Source organism: Halichoeres trimaculatus, unplaced genomic scaffold, assembly GCF_033239565.1.
Source record: "Halichoeres trimaculatus isolate MK-OKI-2021-1 unplaced genomic scaffold, fHalTri1.1 fHalTri1_scaffold_15, whole genome shotgun sequence".
In the NCBI taxonomy this organism is placed as follows: domain Eukaryota; kingdom Metazoa; phylum Chordata; class Actinopteri; order Labriformes; family Labridae; genus Halichoeres; species Halichoeres trimaculatus.
Genome location: NW_027437193.1, coordinates 10,172,455 through 10,196,527, shown reverse-complemented (window position 1 = coordinate 10,196,527; position 24,073 = coordinate 10,172,455). Strand labels below are relative to the sequence as shown.

General features: G+C 40.2%; 1 protein-coding gene across 2 annotated transcripts in view; it reads right to left on the bottom strand.

Annotated features, from left to right (window-relative positions):
* Window positions 1–23,639, bottom strand: part of glis1a (GLIS family zinc finger 1a) — a 53,006-nt gene extending 29,367 nt beyond the window's left edge. Inside the window, exons 1-2 of one of the 2 annotated variants that reach the window (XM_074687734.1) lie at window positions 22,866–23,639; window positions 209–1,329 (exon numbers count right to left, since the gene is read on the bottom strand). In XM_074687734.1, coding sequence (XP_074543835.1) covers window positions 209–1,111 — 903 coding nt within the window. In that variant the 5' untranslated portion in view covers window positions 1,112–1,329; window positions 22,866–23,639. The remainder of the gene's footprint in view (window positions 1–208; window positions 1,330–22,865) is intronic. The other variant, XM_074687735.1, reaches the window with a different exon arrangement.
* Window positions 23,640–24,073: the final 434 nt, after the last annotated feature.

The following is a 24,073-nucleotide window of genomic DNA, read 5'->3' as shown; positions in this document are numbered from 1 at the left end:
GCTGTCAACATTTTTAATTCTGCTGTTAAAAAGGGGCATCTTAACCTTTGTCTTTCCAATGCTTTCAGAGACAGCCTCCAGTGGACACTAGAGGAACTGCAGTTTTTTTTGCGCCTCTATATTGGCTTCATTTTTATCACCAGAGGGCGGGACTTCGTCTATACCCCTAAAGATAAGATTTAAGCTTTAAGAGAGAGGACAGACTCACCATGCATTTGTTGGGTTTTTCTCCAGAGTGGACCCTCATGTGGATGAGCAGCTTGTAGCGAGCGTTGAAGGGTTTGTAGCGCCGCACACAGCCGGCCCAGAAACACGAGAACTCCTCCCCTTTGCGCTGGTCGATGTGAACCTTCTCGATGTGCCTCACCAGCTCCTCCTGGCTGCTGTAAGTGGCACTGCAGTCGATCCAGTGACACGGCTGCTCCTGTTGGTCCACCGTGGCTTCCTGTCTTACAGGTCCATTAAGCTTGGGGAAATGAAGCGCGGTGCTGTCCTGGCCTTCGTGGACTTGGAGGGGCTGGCTTACATGGAACAGCTCCCTCTGCTGGTTGGAGATTTGAAACGGCTCTCTTTTACACGGCGAGAAGTCATCTGCAGGCTCTTGTTTGATGGAGTGATACTCCTCCTGGATATTTTGTTGTTGATGAGTTTTATTCCCTCCAGGTGGATCAGAAAGCGGTAAAGAAGAGGAGTAAAATAAAGAAGGGGAAGAGGAGGACGAGGACAGAGAGGACGGTGGAGAGCCGAAAGATGGAGATGTAGCACAGCTGCTGAGCATGTAGGATAAAGGCAGGGACGGCTTGGGGTAACAGCCGAGTCTCTGGCTGTTCTTTGAATCCTTCTGTGCCGTGGTAAAGTCCTCCATGGTCTTTTCTATGTGGGGTCCTGCTGTCTTACAGCTGAGCAGAGAGGTGAGGTCCCGGCCCAGCGAGGACAGGGACAGAGAAGTCCTCTGGAGACAGCAAACCCCCAGACCACCTGAGTGCATCGAGGACTGACAGAGTCCACCCGAAGACAGTGGCGCCTGAAGGTCCTCAGCATCCTCAAACACACTTCCAAAACCAGGAAGAGTCAGCTGGACATCTGGAGGCCCGAGGTCAGGGGGCCACATCCTGGCCCCCACTTGCTGATGACCACCAACAAATCTCTTTCACAGAATTCTTGAAGCAACTTTATCAATCCATTAAGGATTAAACCAATAATAGCATCTTTTGTTCTTTAACGTAACAAATGAAGTTAATTTTCAGCAGCTGGCATCTTCTATTTTCATCCTCAGGATTTGTAATCTTTTGTCATTTGTTCCAAACTCAGTCAGTCATCACTCCTGCGCTGTGGGAGACAGAAACCAAACCCAAATGAGTCATCTAAGAAAAGACAAAAAATAATAATACAAAACACTTTGTGCAACATATCACACAACAGCTTTTATAACCAACGGAGGAAGAAGATCCAGGAGTTGCGTAAATGAACCAATAAAAACAGTTATTAAAGGTGGAGATACTTTAACTTCTCTATAGACAGTTAGCAAGTTTACTCCAGGGGTTCCTAACCCCAGGGTTGGGCCAGCACTTCAGAGTCACGGGACAAATCTGGGGTTTGAATAATAACAGCGGCAAGGAGGAGATCCAGTTTGGACTTCTCTCCTGAACCTTTTTTCTTTGAAAGTAAGTTCAAGTGAAAAACTGATGCAGCAGCAAAACCAGTGATATCACATTTTTCTTTTCTACATATTATTCCTCCCTATTACAATCTGGTGCCTACATTACCCACAATTCAGCCAAAGCTTCTCGGCAACCTAGGCAATCCCATGAATGATGTTAGAGAGGGTGAGAGTACCCTCTACCACTTATCCTGTTCAGGGTCGCGGGTGGCTGGAGCCTATCCCAGCTGTCTTTGGGTGAGTGGCGGGGTACACCCCGGACTGGTTGCCAGTCAGTCACACTTACACCTATCGGTAATTCAAAACCCCCAATTCACCTGTTGAGCATGTTTTAGACTGTGGGAATTGGGGAAGCCAGAGGGAGCCCAGGTGTGCACAGGGAGAACATGCAAACTTCACACAGAAAGGCCTGCCTTGCCCAAACCGAGATTGGAACTGGTGACTTCTTGCTGTGAGGAAGCAGAGTTAACCAGTGCGCCACCATGCAGCCCTTTTTGGTTTCATAATTAAAGAAAAAAATCCAGTTTGACAAGGCTGCCATGATAGCTGCATTAACACATACACTGTATATGGACGTAGTCTCCGTGACGTCACCCTTCTGTTTCTGAAATGGACTTTTGAAGCAATCAGGGTGGCCATATTGGAAATGACAAGAGCTTCGACTCTCCCCACTAACAGTTACAGGGCGTCCATCAGTCATGTGACCTGAGCTGTGCCTCTGATTGGGCAAACTGGCAATCTTAATATCCTCTAAACTGCCAAGTTAGAAAACAATTCACCCCCGTACAGTGTGGGCCAATACTTGGATTTGCAATTCAGATACGGGAAATTTTTGGTACCAGGCTGTAAATATGTTTATTTCTGCTGTGAAATGTCTTTTATTGGCTTGGTGTACTTTTGGAGCCAGCCTCAAGTGGACACTCAAGAAACAGCAGGTTTTATCACTTCTGCATTGTCTCATATTGTTAGACTGGAGGTTGAATTGACTTGAATTGAGTTGAATTGAAACCTTGTTTATCCCCGGGAGCAATTAAGGTGCGTAGAGCAATTGACCAAATTGCACCGTAAGGCATTGATAGCACTAATAAAATGGCAGAGTGTAGGACACGTCCTTTTGTAGTGGACCCCGAGTCAGACCCGGACGGTTCTGCAGCTCAGGAGGAAGAAAATCCACCTCGACACAGATCATCTCAGGACGCTTCATTGTAGTGAGTCAAACTGGTACTGTAACATGTATAGTTTATACGTTTATACTCGGCTCTTGGTGGGTGCATCCCTCGGTGGCGGTTGTGTGACTAACTGACTTCACAGAGGAGGAGCTGCTTTATCAGATTACTCCAATAAAAAGAAAGGATCCTCGTGTCGTCATGAAGGTCGAAATCTCACGGCCAAATTCCAATGACCTATTTTCAGAGGCATCAAATCTCGTTCTAGGATATCAGAAAAAAATACAATATCTCATTTTTTGAAAATTCAGGGGGTGAAAGGTCTTGTTTTCAACTTTATTATTTTATATGTAAGTATTAAATCACGGATTCGCATGATATGTCCCCTTTAAGTGCTAACAAAATACTGAAACATAAAAACCTTTACCAAAAGAACCCTGAGTACTGAAGAACAATATTGGAGTGCAAGTTGTGTGGAGTAAAGTGCAGAAAGAGTATTATATGCCAACAGAGGTAGGTATGACAGGTGCTAACAGCAATCTTAAATAATTAAGTAGACAGTGAGAAAGGATTATGGATGTTTCGAATTGAAAAGCAGCACAGCTCTGTGCACAAAGGTGGCCTTTCTTCTTTGAGCACGTGTGAAGGGAGGTTGCCGCTTACATGAATGCTAATCGTTTTACTGGCCACCTAAGTTTACAGGCCTGCGCTCCCTCTAACACTTTGCTGATTGGTTCGATCATTCTCTGACTAGGATTCAAGTGTATGAGTTTGTGTTTGTCTGGTGACTGACAGAAAAATGGCCAATCCACCAGCTATGCAAGGTTGTCAATAACAAAAACCACAATCTTACCATGCTTGGTTATTGCTCTGCAGTTTGTCAATCAGACTGCAAAGAAAGAGACCAACTCTGTCCCAAATCACTGCACAATATGCTCAAACTACACACGCATGGATGTCATCTGTTTTGCAGTTTGGTGTTAAAATCTGCTCCTCAGCTGTCAAAGCTGTTAGGGAAAAAAAGCTGTGTCAATTTAAACAAAAAAATGCTTTTATACTCGGTGCAGATGCTGCAATGTTTATCCTTGTGACATTTAATCCTTTGTATGTGTTTAGTGAAATCAATTGTGATTCTTTGTCGTACCTGCACAGGTTATATGAGCAGAAAACCACCCTTTTTATAAACCACTGTGATAAATCACTGGAGTTCCCCTTTAAATGGAAGCACCAGAACAGTTGTCCCACATTGTTTATCCCTCTGCTGTTGTGAACTAATTCGATCTGATCTCTCTCTGGAGTCACTTTTTAGCACATTGCAAAGCTGCGGTATGACTCAGCTGCTGTGACAACTTGCCATGCCATTCGAAGAGCTGAAACATAAAACCTTTAATGTGTCTGAATGTTTTCCCCTCATTTTCAGGCTCGGGCAACTCTCAATCATTAACGACAAATGGAGCAAGGTGACCAGCGGAGAAAGTCCCAGATGAAATAAAACCAAAACAAACAGCACGTCCCTCCCTGTTGTCAGCAGGTCTCAATCACGCAGCTCTGAATGTGACACTGCAGCGAGTGTATATTTGGTTTCCTTTGAGCTGCTCTAACTTTACTGCAGGCATCACGGGCCACCCCTGCAGCAAACAGCCGGGTGTTGTGTGGCAGCAGATCGCCTGGAACCTGGTCCAGATGCCTGTTCACAGAGGGCGAGTAATGGAGCACATCCCTTTGACAGCGTGGTGATGCAGGAGAGGGAGGCTGGAAAACGGCGGGTCAAATTCAAGTCCCTCCACCCTCATCTCTCACACACACACAGAAGCTCTTCTGTGAAAGAGTCCTTGAGCTTCAACAGGAGCAGACCTGATTTCCTCTGCTCTCACGTATTGATGATCTAATTTACAACAGGATCCTCGCCACATGTAATTAGTCATCAGATAGGTTTAATGTGGATGGTTATTTTACGAGGCACAGCTAAGATGATGAGTAAGTTCACTGCAGTGCTTGTATTAGCTGACGAAGGAGTCACTAAGTGTAGGTTCATGCCCATAGTTTCCTGGTATCGTCTGGGTTACAGTTTTATGATCCTTCCCGTAAATCGCTGGAGTTCCCCCCACCAAAGTCATGTAGCAGAGCAGTCATGGGAACTGTGGTTGAATCTTAATTAGAGAGATTGGGATGTGTCCGTGTGTCGACAAGTTCAACAGGAATAATAATACTCGTGGAGCAGAAGAGGCAAGATCGGTTTCAAATATGATAATTACATCCTGGTACCTGTTTCCTTTGGGAACACTTAACAATATCAGAGTTTTGAAGACACACTGTGTGACTTCCAAAGCAAGGACAACATTAGATTCAACGCAAAGAAGAAAGTATCTCATGAATTATGCATCTCAGGTTATTTTTAGTATCAAACTGACTTGTGAACCCCATCAAAAGAAATCCAAGCTGAAGAGGATGTTTTTTAGCAATGTCTCTTCACAAACCACCCAGATCCTCTTCCAGAGAGAAGAGTCAGACAGTAAAACTAAGAAAAGTGTCCCACAAAGCCTCAGCCGAGCATGCAAACTGTATAAAATAGCAGGCGCATCTCATGTGGTGTCTTTTAAAGACTCACTTGCTGAGGTTAGCTAAACACAGCTGTGGCGTTTCAGGACAAGCTAATGTGTACTTGTCTCAACAGTAAGCACTCGAGCTCTTGAGTTACAAACATTTTTGGTTCGGTTGAAACGTGAGGAAAAAGATCTTTATTGAAACGGGAGATGTGAGCGCACAGACAACCTTCAGTTTTCTAATCCATGCATCCTGAATAATCCTCGACAGAGTTAGAGAGGCGTCAGAGAGGATCAGCATTTACACACAGACTCAAACTGAATCATAAGGCTGAGCTTCATCACAGGAACACTTAAGATTAGTAGTAATGCAACACTGATAAAGCACTCTGATACAAGCTAGAGTCCTACATTCAAACAACGAAACTCATGTAATTTTCTAAATAATAGATGAACCTCCTCAGATAAAATGTTTTTCAAACTTGACGACTTTTCACTGAAACAGAGGCGTTAAATCACTTATAGTCTGACCCTAAGGATGCTGGTGTGTGAATAGAAAACATAATGTATGACTTATTTCAGTACAGTGTTAACAGCTGATTTTGCTGACAGCAAGAGCCAAAACATACAAGTACAAATGAAGCATTGTTTTGGAGTTATAGAAGAAATTTTTATATGTATAAACATTTTGAGTTTACTTAAGAGGAGCGGTTGCACCGTTTACAATTTAATCATGCAGCTTTGCTAACGTACCACAGACCAGGTCAGTCCAAGGTGCCTGGCAATCGGTACTAGTACTCAACGGTCCCAAGTTTCAGGTTTTTTTTTTTGTTTATGTGGTAAAAATATCAATTTGTTGAATATTAAATTGTTTTTTTTTTTATTTAATATAGTAATTCCTCAATTTATAACCTTGCAATGCTGTGTTCATGTCCAGCATGGAAAATTGCCTACTCTTCCACTCCCTCACAGTCACAAGAATGTGTTTTGGCACCTAAACATGGTACCATTGATTTTACCCATTACTTTTGACAGAATTTGGTCGGTACCTAACTTATTCTGTACCCATCCCTAGTCGTGGGTGACTGGAGCCTCTTTCTTCTGTCATTGGGCGAGAGGCGGGATAATGTATCTATTATGGCACTAAAATTAATAATGGTCTAAATTATGTTAGCATTTTCTGTCAGATTCACAAACAAAACCAAAGTACATCTAGTAACATCTCTGAATTGAGTATTGGATATTTCATTTTGTTACAATCTCCAGTGCAGAATGTGAACTATGTGCAATCACTTTACAAAAAATCAAATAAACAAAACAAAAAATTTACATGCATACTTGCACAAAATATTTTCTCACAAAAGACAACTAAACCCTGTAACCAAAAAACAAAAAAGTTGAAGGCGAGGCTTATTTTTGCCTATCCTGTACAATCAATGAATTAAGCTAGAATAACAGTAATACAAATAGGGAAAAAATAAAACAAGGCTTACTCCAAAATTTTCCTTTTTTTAACCATTTGACATTTCTATCATTTTTATTGTTATCCTTTATTATTCCATGTCAAACTATATTTGGACCATGCATAAAATACTTGCACAAAGCTAAAGTTCTGTACATTGTGCAGACACTGGGATTAATGGGGTAACTAACATTAGGTTTTCCAGTAACAGGTAACCTAATGAATTGCTTTTTCAAATGTTGTAACATTGAACCATCACTGACGGTGAAATGTGGGGTATTATGCACTGATATCTAACAGTTATCTGACCTGGCTTGCTCAGCCAGGCAGAAGACAGAAGCTGCAAATAAAGTAAAGATGATAGCAAAAGGTAGAGCACAAATCTATGGTAAGCCAATCAGTGCCAGGGTTCAGGTAGGTGAGCGCTGTTACAAACCTCAATGCACCACAAGCAACAACACAAAAGGACCAGATGCAGCAATGGCGAGTCTGTCAAGTTAAAACTGATGTTTCTGGGTAAGAAAGTACAGACACTACTTCATGGTCAGTGATATACAAGATAAGAACATACATGTGACGTTGACATTATGTTCCAATGCAAAACTCACTCAAAAATCCCAAATCTTTTATACATTTGAGGGTTTTCAAAAAAGATATGCAATAATTACTTCCCTGGAAACTATTAAGGTTAATGAAGGTGCAATTAAGTTACTAATTCAATCACTATGTTTGGGAAAGTAACTATGACTAATTACTTTTTTAAAGTAATTTACTGGTGTTAACTGATGTTAAAATTTGCTTCATGAAGATCCAAAGTTTGAAAAACACATAAGAGGACACAAGACTGGATTAAAGTTATGAAATGGGGAGTGAGAGGTAAAGAGTTAGTATCACATCACTTTCACTAATAGGATTACACACACAAATGGAAATATTATAAAGTCTCTCCAGGTACATCTAAAAACTGATTTAGCAATCTTGACAGTGTTTTTTCATCATATTTTCATATAAATTACATAAGCATTTATGACTTTTGGGGGAAAAAAGCACCTAAAATCTCAGTTTCTAGATTTTTAAATACATGGGGACATTTTTGGGAGGTATAAATACCCTCAGGTGTAGTATATTTCTGGTTAGTACAATATGTTTGCAGGAGAACAAAATCTCATAAATGTGAGCCTGGCGGTGCATTAAAGAGAACATGTGAATGACGTAAGTACTCTCACAAGTGTCCCTTTTGTTTTTATAAATGACATGAGAGACTTGTATCCCAGTAACAGAGAAAGTTGGCTGCAGGGCGAAAGTTTACACTTCACTTAATAATTTGTGCCTCAGGGCCTCCGACGACGAAAAAACAGGTTAATCCTGTGAAACCAATTTTAAGGGCTGTGACTGAGCCAAAAAATCCTAATTTACTCTCCTCTGTGGTCATTAACCTTTATTCATCCAGAGGAAATTGAATTAGCAACACGTACTTTTCCTCTCTGCCGCCTGCTTACCCTCCAACAGTCACACATTTGGAGTCACACCTTTGGAAATCCATAAGAGGAGTGAAGTTAGCTGTAGTTAAAGCAGAGGTTAAAAGCAAAAAGATTTTTTTTGAGGAGGAAAGGGTTACAAGTTCATATTCCCTGGCAGCAATTTTACCAATAAGTCATGAGAATAAGCAGCAACGCTGAAGATACAGAACTGCTTTCTTAAAGCTTTGAGCGACTGCTGTTTCTCTTTACCTCGGTCTCCATCCTGAATCCATGATTTTTCTCAGTGTTTACTGTCTGTACTGTCATGACAAATCTTAATGTGTTGTAACATGATCTTCCCTCTGGTAAAACAGAAATCATTGAAAACACAAAATGTCAGGGACAGTGTATCTCAGTTTAGTTAAAGGGACAGTTCAACTGTTTTTTTAAAGTGGAAGTGTGAGAAATACTTGGCTCTGCACTAATCAGGAGTTTGGCAGTGATCTTGAATACGTTTCACCTCTAGTTTTCAGAAGAGCAGAAGAAAGCTAAAAAGGCGAGTGGGAGAGTGCAGGCTAAAAGCTTAAACACAAGCTAAAGGCTAAAACATGTTCAAAAGGCTAAAAGGGCTAAGTTGTTTGCGATAATGTTTATTCCAACCTACAGTCGGCAGTTATTCTGCAGTGGTCTGTTGAAACTTTAGAGTCTATCCATAAAATGATGAGTGAGGTTACGTTGGTTCTGCTTGGTAGATGAGCACTGGCAGGACAAAACGAGGACTCGCTGACGATATTTTAGACACGTTTTAGAGCAATGGTCCCCAACCCCATGGCCGCGAACCGGCACCGGTCCGTGGGTCAATTGGTACCGAGCTGCACGTAAAATAATACTCAACTTGCATTATTTCAGTTTTATTTATTATCTGATTCTGAACAATGTGAACGTTGACTGACACCTAACCCCCAAGCTAGCAAAATGGATAAAAAACAAACATCTTTGAAAAGTTTCTTTAGGCAAGGTAAAAAAGCCAGTAAGGAGACGGAAGAAGAGCCGGTCTGTGAAAATATTGTCTGACATTAAACTGGTCTGTGGGGCAAAAAAGGTTGGGGACCACCATTTTAGACTGTAAGGTTGTTAGAAACACTAAATATAGCCAACAACTAAACTAAGGTACAAACTGACAAAGTTTGCTTGTTGTCACATTTCAAACAATAGCGCTATATGACTGTTGATTAATACATTATCCCGTTGTGTTGTCTACAGTTGTTTTGAACAAAGAAAAGCAGTACTAAAAAGAAGCTCTGAGTTCCTTTCATTTTACAAAATAAACACCGACAATTTCAGTCGTGCCGTCACGACAGTGTGCGTGCGATTCCAGCCAAAGGTGTCGCTGCAATCCATGAGAAGGACAGTCCTCTCAGTCCCTTTCACTTTGCCATCAGAAAGCCATGTGAATATAAATTCAGATCTAACTGATGTATGACCTGAGATGAGGTGCACAGGAGTGGGAGGACAGATAAGACTAGATTTATTTATCTATGGATATCATTTCTGCTTGGTTAGGGTGTTTTTTTTCCTTTTGGACCTGAATCTGGGATATGTTTGGGTTTTTGAAGACATAGTTTTTGAAGTCTGATGTGGTTTTCCAATCAAAATATATAGAGTAGCTAGTATACTGTATAATACTGAGGTCAAGCTAAAAACTATAGGCACCCTAGAGAAGGAAAACCTATAAACAAGCACATTGAGGTATGCAGCACAAGCAGAGTTTCTAAAAGTCACTTGTTTTATCTCAAGAGAGTCAAAGTGAATGGCTATAGTGGTAACGTACTGGACTAGTCTTGTCCTCCTGACAAAAAGTGTTTCATGTTTGATTTTTCTCTCTGCGGTCCATGTTGCATTACATCACCTCAATGAGCAGTGGCAGCACAAAGCACTCTGCATGTACAGAAGTCAGAGGTATAAACACAAAATGACAAAGATGAAACTATGAGACAAAGAAGACGCTTGTAGAGCTTTGGCATCAACACCCCAGCCTTAATGACATGGCATTGAGAAACGACCACGACAGACTGACTTTTTGCAACGTCATCATATCAGGCGTTAAGATGTGTCGGTTGCCAACAAGTCGTCTGTTTTTGCAGTCAGTCATATCACAGCGAGAACTCATGCTTCTGTGATGAGCTCTTCATTTCAGCCCTGCACAGAGACTCTCTCAGAGAGCATGTCTGACTCCAGTGGTTTTCTCTTCGAGTTACTCTGATGAAGTTATGACGATGAACATCAGAGCAGTCATCATAAAACTTCTGAAATGAAAGTCATTTCATGCTTAAGTAAAAATAAATACCCCCTTTGATCAAACACATTGCTGGATTAAAAACACATCACTGCCTGCTGCGGGAGTAACAGCTGGACTTTCTGTTCATACTCTGAGAGTTTGAGGTCGGGCTTCTGAAGGACATGCAGAAGAGTTTAAAACACGATGTACTCTGTAATGACAGATATGCACGAAAGCTGAGCAAAACCAGTTTATGTTCCGTCTTTCCACCACTGTAAAAATGTCGATGTGAGCTGTCAAACATCTTCAGCTGAGAAACTTAAACAAGAGGATCATGTGGTGAGGCCTTCTGAAACATTTATTTATACTGAGGAGAGAGGCTGAAGACACTGGTCCAACGCTGCAGAGCTGCACACGATGCAGACTGTCGATCAGAGGAATCAGAGAAGAAGAGCACCTTCTTTCTCTGACAGAAACTTTACAAAAAAAAAGATGAATGCAGTTAATCTAATTGAAGGAATTAATCTTTCAAGAGTTTACCAGAATTGTAAAACAAACATAAATACGTTAATCTACTTTTTTCAATTTTAAACAAAAATAGTACGACAAAAATCTGTTTTTTTGAAGTGCTGTGAATGTAGTTTCCACTACTTCTGAAACCAGCCTCTAGTGGACACTGGACGAACTGCAGTTCAGCTTCAAAGGTTTGCACTTGGGTAAAGTAAACTTCAACTCATCAACAGGAGTTTAAATCGACGTGATATTCAGCCAGGTGTGGTTGCGGTTACAAGCGACAATCTCTGAGCTTGTTTTGTGAAATTATCTAAAGACGCCCTTTTGAGGGGCCGTTTACACGACAACGGTTTTAGGGTAAAATGCAAAAGTTTTGTTGCGTTTCAGCCTTGGGTTGACACGAAAACGACCTAAAACTCAAACTTTTGAAAACGGCCTCCAGAGTGGGATTTTTCTAAAACGCTCCAGACACCGTTGCCGTGTAAACAGTAAGCCGGCGTTTTCAGTGGAAACGCTGTCGTCACACTCCGCCTCACGCGCGCTCATACAACAGGACAACAGTACCGTTGTTACAATCGTCGCAAACTACCGTGTTGTGCTTGTGCTGCCCAATCCGCTGTATCTGCTGACTGTCTTTCAACAAAATGTGCATCTTTTGCTCCACTTTTTAACTTAGTATTCCTAATACACTAGATGACTGGCTTAACACAACTTCGGTGGAGATCTCCCATAAGCGGCTTCTGGGCAAGACAGTTATAGCACCACCTAAAGGCCTGGCATGCTTACTACAGCGTGCAGATTTTTTTCATTGCGTTTTCACTGCGTTTCAGATGAAACATTGTTGTGTAAATGGGGCCTGAGAGCTCTCTTTGCTGAAGAGCCACTGATTCTCTAATCCTCCTGCTGATGTTTACCCATCAGAATTTGGTATTTTACTGTAATCACATGCCGTAAAAGAAACACTGCAGCATAAATTCACCTTTTAAATATTAAAAATTCATTCTGGAGTTTCTACTCTCTCACGGTGTCAATGCTGATCTAAAAATCTCCTGTTATTTGGATAAATTTGAACATGTGTATCCCTCGTGTACAACACTCCCTTTTCCATAATCCTGCAGGCTACTTTGTTGTGCGATTGTAGCCAGAAAAATTCTCTGGCACTGCTCGGATTTTGAGAGTCAGTTTGGGTCAAAGTAAACTCAGTGGGAGCAGGTGAAGAACACAAGCTCATGTTGCACCAAATAAGAAGGTGTTATTGGATCAGAATTCAGGTTTGCCATCTGAGAGCTAGTGTTACTGTTCATCTCAGAGAGAGCGTTTCCTCAGGGGCTCTTCCTCTTTGGTGAGACGATCAAAGGACTGTACATCTGAGCTTGCAGCAGATGTTTTTCTCTCAGTGTGTTTTAATAGTGCAGACAATTTTGGGATACTTTGAAAACAATGCTGCAAACTCAAAGCGTATTAAGTGGAATATATTGGCTGTAAACTTATCTCAAACAAAGGTTGAAATTTTTTCCTTAGAATAAGCGCAGCACTGCCTGTAATAATGCTGATTTTTTACACAGATTAAAATTTTTTCTATACAATAAATGCTGCTATTTCTTAAATTTATCTCTGAATATCAATATATCTTTGAACATTTGACAGGTTATAGCAGAAATTTTGTCAATAATTTGCCCATAATGCACTACAAATTTTTCTTTCAGCTCATCAGAACATCAGAAAGCGCAGACGATGTCACCTTTATGTGCACGAGTCGTTACGTCTTCCCCTTAGACTGAAGCATGCAGCCACTGTGAGAGCAGCTGCCGCTCCGCCTGGCTGTGGTGGATGAACTGCAGCCCTTCATGTGGTCCCTGTGGTCAGATCTATGCTGCTATGTATACAGCTACAGTAAATGCATTGTGACTACTGTTTACAGCTCCTATAAAACTCAGCCGAGACTGCATCACCATGCCAAAACAATACGAGTGCACGGAGCTGTAGTCCCCAGAAATGCGATCACATGACTCATTTTTAGCGTCGTTACTCTGGATTGTTTGAGAGGTTTTATGATTGTACTGATTATTTTAAAAGCTTTACATTTCAGCGCTGGTCCAAAAAGTCCATCAAGCCTTTTGTCTGTTCAAACACTGGGCTAAAAGTGTTTGCAGTGATCTGCCCCGGGAAATCAGGCTGACTGAGTCAGTGATCCTCACGTCTCTGATTCAACTTGAGCTTAATTTTCTTTGAACCGTCTTTTATTTCCTTTAAAAATGTTTTTCTTTCTCTGTTCTTTTCTTTCTCAACACTGTGACGGTATCTGTTTCGTTTTAAACCGGATGATTTATGACTGCTCTCTGTTTTATTGAGCTGCCTCTGTGAAGCCTTTTTTTAACTTCCACTTTGAAGATCTTCATTAATAGAGATTTATTCTCGTCGTAGTCCACACAGTCTTAAATAAATCTCAGGAATTTGGGGATACAGTAACTTCAGTTCACTTTGCATGCATACGAGCTCTGCATATACAGTAGTTTGTGTTTCACCAGTTACAAACTTAGCTGAGTGACCATAATCATCACAAACAAACCCCAGTCACGTCCACTAAGACAGCCTGCACAACAGCAGTGACCAAAACTCCTTTACTCCATTCTTCAGCCAAGAAGTCGCTTCACTTATAGCAAAAGGAAAACAGCAGAATTTATAGAATAAAAGTAAAAACACACAACTTCCTCTATGGTCCTGGTCATGAGGACAAAAATAAGAAAGGGGACGCCATGTTAGCCCATTTAAAATTGTTTAACAGGGTTTAGTAGATGGGAAAAAATGCTAAATATGCTGTATAACTTCTGTCTGGTACAAACTCTATTAGCTAATGCGGAGCTCGAATAACGTTAGCTGCACTGTACTGTATCAGTAAAACTAACTGATTCTGTTTTGCTGTGTTAAATAAAATATACTTTATTCCACAAAAAATTTTAGGCACTTAAAAACATTCCTGGTAAAAAATAAAAATTAAAAAAACTACATCAAGTAAAGAATCTGCAGATTTAAAGGTAGAGCCAGCATGATTTTCCTAGAAAATAAAATTTCAACTGTTACAGAAATAATCTTGCTCAATTGTTGCTTCTGGGCCTCTATAAATACTATAAACATGTGTCAGTATCTGTGTCTGCTTTGAACCCTCTCCTCAGCCTGTATGTTGACGTTTTGGTTGTATTGGGTTGTAATGGATGGAGAGTAGGCGTGTTTACCTTAGCCAATCATAGCGCACCCAGTAACTTTGCGTGTTGATTAGCGAGTGGAAGAAGCTATCCTGAGCGGCCTGATAGCTTTTCACCCATCGAGGCTGTAGCTTGGCTCAGCTTGCACCCCCTTTCAGGCACTAAGGATAAAGCGCGACGCAAGTTGGCTTTCTATGGAGCAGGTATGTGTCAAATAACCCATGTTATCATTTGATTCTACTCATTAGCTTGTGCTAACATGCCAAGTCAGGTCTCTTCCACACAGAAACGCAATGCTACAGGTGGTTGCTAAGCTAATGAATGTGTTCACATAGCTTCAGTTGGAGGCAGTAGGTGTGCACTACCGCTGATACTGGGCTATGGAGGAGGAGCCAGCTTTCTGACAAGCAATGAAAATTCCAGCAGACCTTAGCTTTAAAGTCATGCACACAAGAATATGCTTCAGTTCTTTTCCTAGGTTGTTCTTAAATTAAAGGTGCATTTTTTTTCTATATCGCATTTCATCAAGGCACCAGTTTTTTTCCGTAATTAGGCCTGAATTTGAGCTAAAATATGAGAATGAATCCCTCCTTCTCTCTCCATCATTGCCCACCTACCTATCCCTCTACCCATCTATCCTCTCCTCCTGGCAGACCTAAATATTTACAAGCAGGTGTGGATCTGTGAGAAACTTTGACTGAGCGCAGATGGCAGGAAATACCAGTGAAATGACAGTGACTCGGCCCAAACCGCAAGACAGAGTGAGCAGAGTCCGTGAAGCAGATACAGACGGGCCAGCTCAGCAGCAGCAGCCACTATACGGACCTGGACTTGGACTTCTCGGCCTGCCAGCGTCTTGAAATAGGAGCGGCTTCATGAGACGTCTGTTAAAACTCTTCTACAATGGAGGGAGTCTGGTGTGGTGGGTACTGACTGACTCAAAATGACTTTGCAAACAAAATCTGGGTGGTATCTGGACTGGGAAACCTAGTTTAAACATATTGTGTTTTACATCTTACGGGCTTTTTTTTTCTTAACAGCCGGTGAAACATCAACGTTTCTCCCAGTGGAAAAGATCGCGCAACATCAAGCTACACTTTCCAGCTCTTCATGCAGCACTCCTTCACATGATCTCACGGGAAGTTACTCTCTTGACAGGTTTCATATAGGAGAGTATAAATGGAAGCGAGAACTAAGAAATACAAAGAAAGGAACTAAAAATTGATTTAACAGGAATATGTTGTACTTCTGAGGAAAATTTCACTTGGGGCAAAAAAAGATGTGTTGGAAAGTTTGACTCAAGTACCACCTGTTGGCATGGAATAGCAGGCATTATGGCCTATACACCAACGTGTCAGTAGAGGGCACCCTAAATGTTTTGTGTCATCCATCACTTGATATAATTAGACGACAAAAGTTACAGCTAGCCTAGATGCTAACAAGTCCTCTTTTCTTTCAGTTTAGGAAGGATCCACAGTCAGTGGACCAGCTGCAGGCCTATTATTACCATCTGCTCACGTCAGTGAAGATGTCAGACAAGATAAGCTCATAAAGTAGCTAATAAAAGTAATTTCAAGCAGTCCTCTGCGGTAGTTTACACTCAGGGGACAGTTGCACTAATGCAAAACTGGCTGTTAAAGCAATGCTACCAAGCAGGAGCTCTATGACCAGGGAGAGCACACCAAAGGACCCCAGTTTTCTTCCTCACAGTTTGGTTATGCTATGTCAGACCGAGTTTGTTGAGCTGGTTTTCAAGGCCCCGTCAGGTGTTTTGAATGTTTTTAATTTTTGTTTACACAGACTAATCCAAAACAGGGAGGAAAATATGGACCATACATGCAGAATAGTCTCAAACTGGTTCTCCGTACTGAGACTGGAAGACTTCAAAGAAGCTTCTTTTCCCAGCATTGAAACAGAAATTGAAATTCTCACTGAATGACTTGTTTAAGGGTAGGAAAATACTCAAAAAATGAGTCACAAGTCAGTAGTTGATTTTACACAGCAAAACACGGGGTCAAGGAGTCTGCATGCAAACAATGCCAAATTGGTTTGCCGACGCCACCAGATTTTAGTCCTACTCACAGGCTAACACTCACATACAACATCCATCCATTCATGAAACCAGACACAGCTTACAAACAACTCTTCTCTATTTCCTGTAACAACAGTTGAGTATACGGCCAAATCGTGCTGTGCTATGAGATTCTGTGTCAGCTGTGCTTGTTTACATCCAGGTAGTAGAGCCTTATAGCATTTTTCCAGTAACTTCTCCCAAGCTAGTGGTTGGTGCCTGTATTACAGCTCAGACACAACATTTATCCAGATTTTCAGGGCTACTGACATGAAAATAAATAAACAAGTAATTCTCCTGCTGACTAACAAAGGTTGTCAGCGTTTAATAGTTTAGTTGAATGACACACAGAACGTAACTTGAGGCGTCCGAGGTTACTACACAAGTGCAGTGAATATGGTATCTACTTTGCCAAAACATGAACTTTGTAGGTTGGCAATTATGAAATAAATTGTTCCTCATCTAAATAAAAAATTCTGTGCTGCATTCACAAGCCTATACCCCTGTGCAGACGTTAGTATTTGTTTGACAGAACAACCGCTGAGGTCAAGTAATGAAGTCAAAATAAGATGGCTGTCAAACTACTCCTTTAATCAGAACGTACAGAAAACACAACTGCTGTATTTAAGAGAGGAGCCCAACTGATTCTGCAGTTACAAACACATCCTTTAATTTTTTGCCCAGCAATTCCAAGCAGATAAATGTTGTTTTCTAAAAATAGACATTTAAGGTTTAGATTCATCCTGTAGATCTTTACTTTTCAGCATGTATTCTCGGCCCATACATTACTTTTCTCTTTGAGCAGACACTCAGAATCATTTGCGTGCATACTTTGGTATCTTAATGAGCTCAAACTTTAAAATTAGAACATTTTTTCCTTTAGGAGATGATGAAACAAGGAAAGCCATGTGTATCTCTGCCTCTGTGATCCATCCAAGCATCATTAATCTTGACAGAGCTCTTTAATTTAACTTCTTTATTTATCACGCTTGTATGTGAATTTAAGACGGCTCCCAGTGATAATATTTAAACTTTACTACAGCCCCCTCTTTGAGCTTCGTCCTCTCTTTGATGCACACATCCCAACTCTAAATCTTACAAATGCAGTAAATGTTTCTGCTACTAGCTCTGACTTAAAACTCTGGAACACATTTTATTTTACAGGACTGCTCCTCTGTTTCTGTGTTTAATTTCCAATATGTGAGCTGTAATATTGTTAATTGTTTTATACTGATTCAATCATTCTCCTTTCTTTTCCTTCTGTGCTTCTGCAACTTTAACCCCCCACTGAAGACCTCAGGGGAAATAAACCAGTTAGGTTTATTGTGTTATTCTTTATAAAAGCCGTGTGTCTTCCTCTTCGTGATGTTCACTCTTAAAGAACAAAAAACATCAGGGACTCATAAATCAGGATCAAGAGGTTGTCAGTGGTCTCGCCTGAAGGGCTGCATCTCTTTCTTGAAGCTTTGCTCATCGACCCATTTTGTTTAAAAGCTTGATTTAATTCAAAATTATTACAATCTCAGCTGGTCAATAAAGTGTTTGAGTCTATTGTGAATCTTCATTTTGGTTCTGGGAACAACTTCCATATTCTGGTTCACTGTACATGTTCATCAACATTGTTTAGGACCATAGACTGTATATAGGGTGGACAGCGTGGCTTCGCCATTTATCATTGTATGGTTTTGAAGCCAAAATACCCCCATCACAGGCGCAGCCATTGGCAGCAATTGCAGCCAGATTCTGCGCAGAAGAGACGATGGGGGATTCTGGGAGAATCTGAGTGGAGCTGGGTGACAAAAATAATATATTTTTTTTTTCTTTTGAGAGTCTAATCACTTCTTGACTCTACCTCTTGACATATTTTACAATCCCTGAAAAAAAAAAAAGAACGGCAGCTGTCAATCATCGTTAAACTTTACGTAAAACCTCGTTTTTAACCTCGTATAACTAATGAAAACAAAACTTTTCAGAAAAAAGAAGACTTGAATACAAGACAGCCAAATGTTGTCTTCAAATCACCACATCAATCAGACGGGAGAAACATTTCTATGAGGAGTATTAATTCTTTCAAATTTGACCACAGCCCATCTGGAATGGCTGGAAAACCAGATTTTTTAACCTATACTGCAGCCAGCCACCAGGGGGAGCAGTTTTTGTGGAGACCTCACTTCGGGCTGAGCAAGCGGACGTCCATTTTTTTACAGTCTATGTTTTGGACACAGCAGGAGAAAACAGGTTGCCTCTGGGATCACTCTTGCTATTCAGAATTAATCTGTGGAATATATAAAAGATATATAAAACTAAACTAAAGAGTGTCACCTGTAAATTTAAAGCTCCTGTGCAGAGCTTTCAGTTAGCATGAATTTTAGCGCCCCCTGTGGACAAGGTAGAAAATGCAGTTTCTTTGTCTATATTTTCCAGAACACACCCAGGCAGCTTGACTTATCTGCTTCACTCACTGTAAGAAAAGCAATTAAAGTTCTTTTTATTTTGTTTCTCTAAATTGTCAAAGGCATTAAAAATAAGAGCTTATGGAACATTTGACCATTTTTCTGATGCTTTGTTTTGCTTTTGTGGGTCGTAGGAACCCATTAACTTAAGTCTGTTTCATAACCATATAAAAACTCCTCACAGGAGCTTTAAAGAGAGTTATGGGCTGAAATAATGTCAGTAATAAGATCATTTTTACTGTTTTAGACATTTCAAACAATGGGGAACATTTTGTTGCTAATGCATGCACTTGAACTGCTGCACTTTAGCTTTAATGTGATTATTTTATTGTAGAGCTGCATCATTTAAAGAGTTTAAATACAAACCCCACTAAAGAATAAACAAAGCAGGATGGATGGTCTGCCTGCAACTAAGGATGTCATATTTCTTAAATACATTTGTTTTTTATTCAAGCTCCGGAATCTGGAGTTTATAAGCATCATGTAAAGATAAACTACTCTCAATCTAATAATTGGAGTTTTTATAATCCCACTTATTCACTGGACGAAGAAGAAACGTTCTGTGAGTTGAAATAACTTTCCAAGTAGAGAGGAGTTATAAAGACATTGGCCTTCAGTTAATCCACACCAGAAACAATGTTGAAACAGTTACCTCTGATACTCGCAGCGGGTCGTATTACCCAGCTGTGTCACCCTTGGGTGTTGCAAAAGAGCACAGACTTCTGGCCAGAAATAATATTTCTGAACCAAACCAAAATGAGCTCTGTTTGTAGGGCAATCACAGTTAATGTCCGTGAAAGGTATGTGAGGACGGGGCAGCTGAGGAAAACAAGTGACGAACTATTTCATCAGCGGCGCTGTCATGAAAGTGCAGTTCAAACTAGCATGAGATCGGATGTGACAAATTCAGACTCTGGGCTGTTTCTTAAAAGACATGGTTACAAATATTTATGCAAGGGAGAGCAAATTTGTTTTCTGCTCCGCACTAATACGTCCCATATGATCAGAGTTTCTCAGTGGCTTTGAACCTTTAATTAAACATTAGGTCATCTTGTCCTACGTAATGTAAACACCAGTATTAAAGAGAGCAAAAGAAAGCAGGGTACGAGTTTAAATAACCCTTTGACCACTAGTGGGAATAGCAGTAATGACACGTCTCCATCAAAATATTACACCAATAGTTCACTGCATAACCCCAAACAAAGGGGAACTTTTTTTCTTAATGGGTGTTTTTTCCATCAGCTAGTTTTATTCTAACCAATTCCAAGTATGAATCAAGTGTAACGTAGGAAAATATCATCAGGGGCATTACAGGCGCTCTTTTGCTTCCTAGTTTTCCAAACAAAGAGACAGAGATTGATTGATTCATTCATTCATTCATTCATTGAAAAACTGTTAGCTTCCCATTTGAAAAAAATATTGGTGTCGTTCTCAACTGCCTAGCATAATAAGCTTGAATCAAGAGGTCTTTTGCTTTGTTATCACTTTGCATGAAACACGGTGTTGCTATGACCTTGCCTTCGCTCTGTCAAACAACATTGTGCATTTCTTCTCAATCTGAAAAACCAAGATGTAAGTTGTAAGCTAGTCTTGCTCTGCCTGTTGTCTAAGTCACTATTTCTTGATTGAGGCATTCTAGAGCAGGGTCTGGCAAAGATGGCGTCCAGACCCCCCTACGCACAGAGTCCAGGGAACCTGGGGGCAGAGGGTGACAACTTCATTTTGCCGTTTATTTGTAGTCCAAGAAGTTTACAGTCAAGAACCAATCATGTCTTCAGCAGGCTTTGGTGTATACAGGATAAAAAGAGGGTGCGTGGTGCAAAAGCAGGAAGAACTTATGTTTGGGACCATTTTGAGATTTTCTGTTCTAATTCTGACTCAAGTTCTTGATTCTCATTATTGTTTTTGGAGAGAAAAAAATTCTTTTTTTTTTTAAAGCGAATAAAGCCTGCTTTTATTGTTGGGACATGTAGGCTCTCAAGTGCTCTCAAGGAATTCTTTGCTTTGTTCTTTCTTTTTGTAAAAAGAAACATTATTCCCTCTTGACAGGATGGATCAGCAAGAAAAACGACAAACCCTGCACCACAGGGACTGTTTACGGGAACTGAGGGCCACGAGAAGCTCTCTGAACTTGTATCCAACAAAAATGTATTTGAAACATTTAAAGACATGATTTTTTACAACTATAGAACTGCAAACATTAGCTTTACTGTGTTTTGCACCTGAGTGAGATAAGACGTTAACGTCCACTGCTGTGGTTGGGGTGACTGCACGTCGAATACAGTGCATTCCCCCAAATTCACACAGAGCTGGAGTAAATGCTCTGTCATACTGGAAATGCTTCCTCCCCCGCATGAAATGTCTTTTCCACATGTTGCACTTTGCTGTGTCATTATATTTTCTAGTAAAGCTTTTTAATGGATCTCTTACATGATCCACTGTCTACATTATTGCTGAAGTACGGCATCACAAAAGATGCAACGTCATCAAATGTTCAGTCACATAAAAAAGGCAGTAAAATAGGATCATAATGTATGTGCTAAGTTTTTAAAAAGCATTTTAAGAGTCTTCTTATTTTAAGTTTAGTGCATTCTTAATTTTTTCCCTTTTTTGAGGATTTTGACCTCAACACACACAGTCTCAAGCAGTTTACTATTTACACAGTCAAACTGGACAGAAGAGCTGTGAGTAATAATGGTGCTTTCTGAGTATGGAAATAGAGCCTCATCTCACCCTTAGGTTTTTTTTTTATTCTTTTAACTATGTAAACAAACTCTTGTAAACTTATTTAATCCCTGAATGAAAGACAAGTGATCTGTAAACTGTGTTTAAGGGTTGAAACTTTCACTTGTAGTCAAATATTTTGAAACCATTGTTTACATTTTTATACAACCCCCCAAATCTGACATGCTTTTGTTATTTTCATCCTCTGGTGCAAATTCAATGGGAACATACACTGCCAGGCCAAACAAATGTTTCTGATGCAAAACACAGCTTGGCTCGGTTTTGTCCATCTGAGCACTTGAGCAAACAATCTGAGCATCTGGTGAAATAATTGCTGACTCACTGGTATTGATCAACCTCCTGAGGGCATTTTAATGCTATTCTGTGCTTTGCAACATAGTGCAAATCTTTTTATTACCCACATATATAAGATTCAATGGGGTAAATGACAAAGTAAGATGTGATTCAGCACTTTCCGTACACCTCTGTGCAAAGGGAGGACAGGCCGAGTCCTGCGAATATAAACCATGATTCTTCAGCTCAGGCTCCGTGCCAGTGATACCATGAGACTAATGATTAAAACAAGCCTCCTCATCTGTTTGACTTCCAGAAAGCCAGATTTCCACCCCCTGCGCAGCACTTTTCATTCCAGCTACATTACATAAATCAGTGCTCTGCAGAGGAGTGGAAGGGAAGAATCCCCTAAGTAATAAGAGTGGGGAAAAATGTAACAAGGAACCATTTGGGTAAAAGTTTACTACAGTATAAAGCAGGATATCTAGGCTATTAATTGCCTTCCTCAAAATCCTCCTTGCACAATCAAAACAAGTTCTTGTGAAATCCATGATATAGACATAAAATTAGACCAGAACACAACATTTTTAACATCACTGTGGAAATGTGTCCAACCATTTTCCTACAGCTAAGGAGAATTTTCCTCATTTATCATAAAGTACTGACAGGTTAGTGGTTGTAGAGCATTTCTGCACATCCTGAATCCACCAACAAAGTCATGTTATTTATGTCTCAGCTGGATTCACTTACAGGCTTGCATACAGCTGTTAACACTTATGTTGATGTATATTTCTTAATTTTTCCATTGTCACAGTTAAAAGTAAAAGGAGAAGTTTTGGCTGAATTGGCAGATTTGGTAAGAATCACAGTGACCTTTAAAAACACTGAGTCTGCAATAAAAAGTATCCCACAGACTAAAACACATTAAACCCACATGATAAAGTCTGAAAGTCTTCATGAAATCACTCCATGTGCGTGTTTCTGTATTTTAAACAAATTAAAAGTACAGCAGAGTAGCAGTATCAGCGCTGCTCTTACCTTTCTGTGTCCAGTCATGCTTCCACAGCTTGTTTGTAGGTCTGTACCTCGCGCTGGCTGCACGCAGATTGTGCTTCCCACTGTCACAGCAGCTCTCTCTGCGGCACGAGCTCACTCTGCAGCTGCTTTGCTGCGCGCGCACACGCACGTACGCTCAGTTTTTCTTTTTTTTTTTTCTTTTCTTAATAAACACAAGATGTCTTGAAGCTAATGAAGTTAACTTTTTGTGGATGTTTGTAAATCTCAGTGTTTTTATGAAAGTAAATTAAGATATTTCATGTCACATTTATATTTTCTGTCATCATGTTGATACAGTAAGTTCATAATGACTGCCTCAATCATGGTTAAACCATCAGCTGTGACTTTGTACCATTCTATCAAAAAAAGACTTATATCTCTTCCTCTTAATAGGCTACAGTATATTTTAACTTTAGCTGATTATGAAACTGAAAGTAATGTTGCATAGAGGTATAAATATGCAGCAGAAAGGGTTTTTGTGACATCCCCGTATTTTAAGATGTCACATTAAAACAGTAAAATAAAATTGTTAGTTTGAGGTACTTACGAAGAGTGTTTCACTGGTTTTGAACAACTGTTACTCTGAGTCGAGTAGGCTAATTGGTCGACTCTTCATATAGACAGTAAAAGGAGATTATCAACTGCAAGAATTACAACATTAGCTCATTTTCTCACTCTGAGATGTAGTGACTTTAGTTCAGATAAAAAAAAACGGTTACATCTATATTTGACAGTAATTTTGCGTTTTTTTTTCAATATTTATATATTTAGATGGCGAAAATCTAAAGGCTCGGGTTTTTCTCGAGCAAATTGACGTAATTACGTCATACGTACGTTTTGCCACTTGTTAGCTTGTTGCTTGCCGCTAACATTACACCAGTTAGAAATGGCTGCGTACGGTTACTTGCGACCAAACGACATGTTCAAAATACAAAGAGTACTCACAAAGAGATATTTCATCTAATATTTATCTGGCGTACTACATATTTTCAACATTTCAGGTGAACCAGTTATATTCGGGTGCGTTTCTACACTTGCTAAAACAAAGCCAAATCCATTCAGCCAGAAGTCGCCAGTTAACTCCACTCAATAAACCGAAACCAGTCAGGTAACCTTTTGTGAGCCAACCTACGCTAATAATAAATAGGATTTTACAAAAGTAGGTTTTACGAGAGTTAATATTTATACTT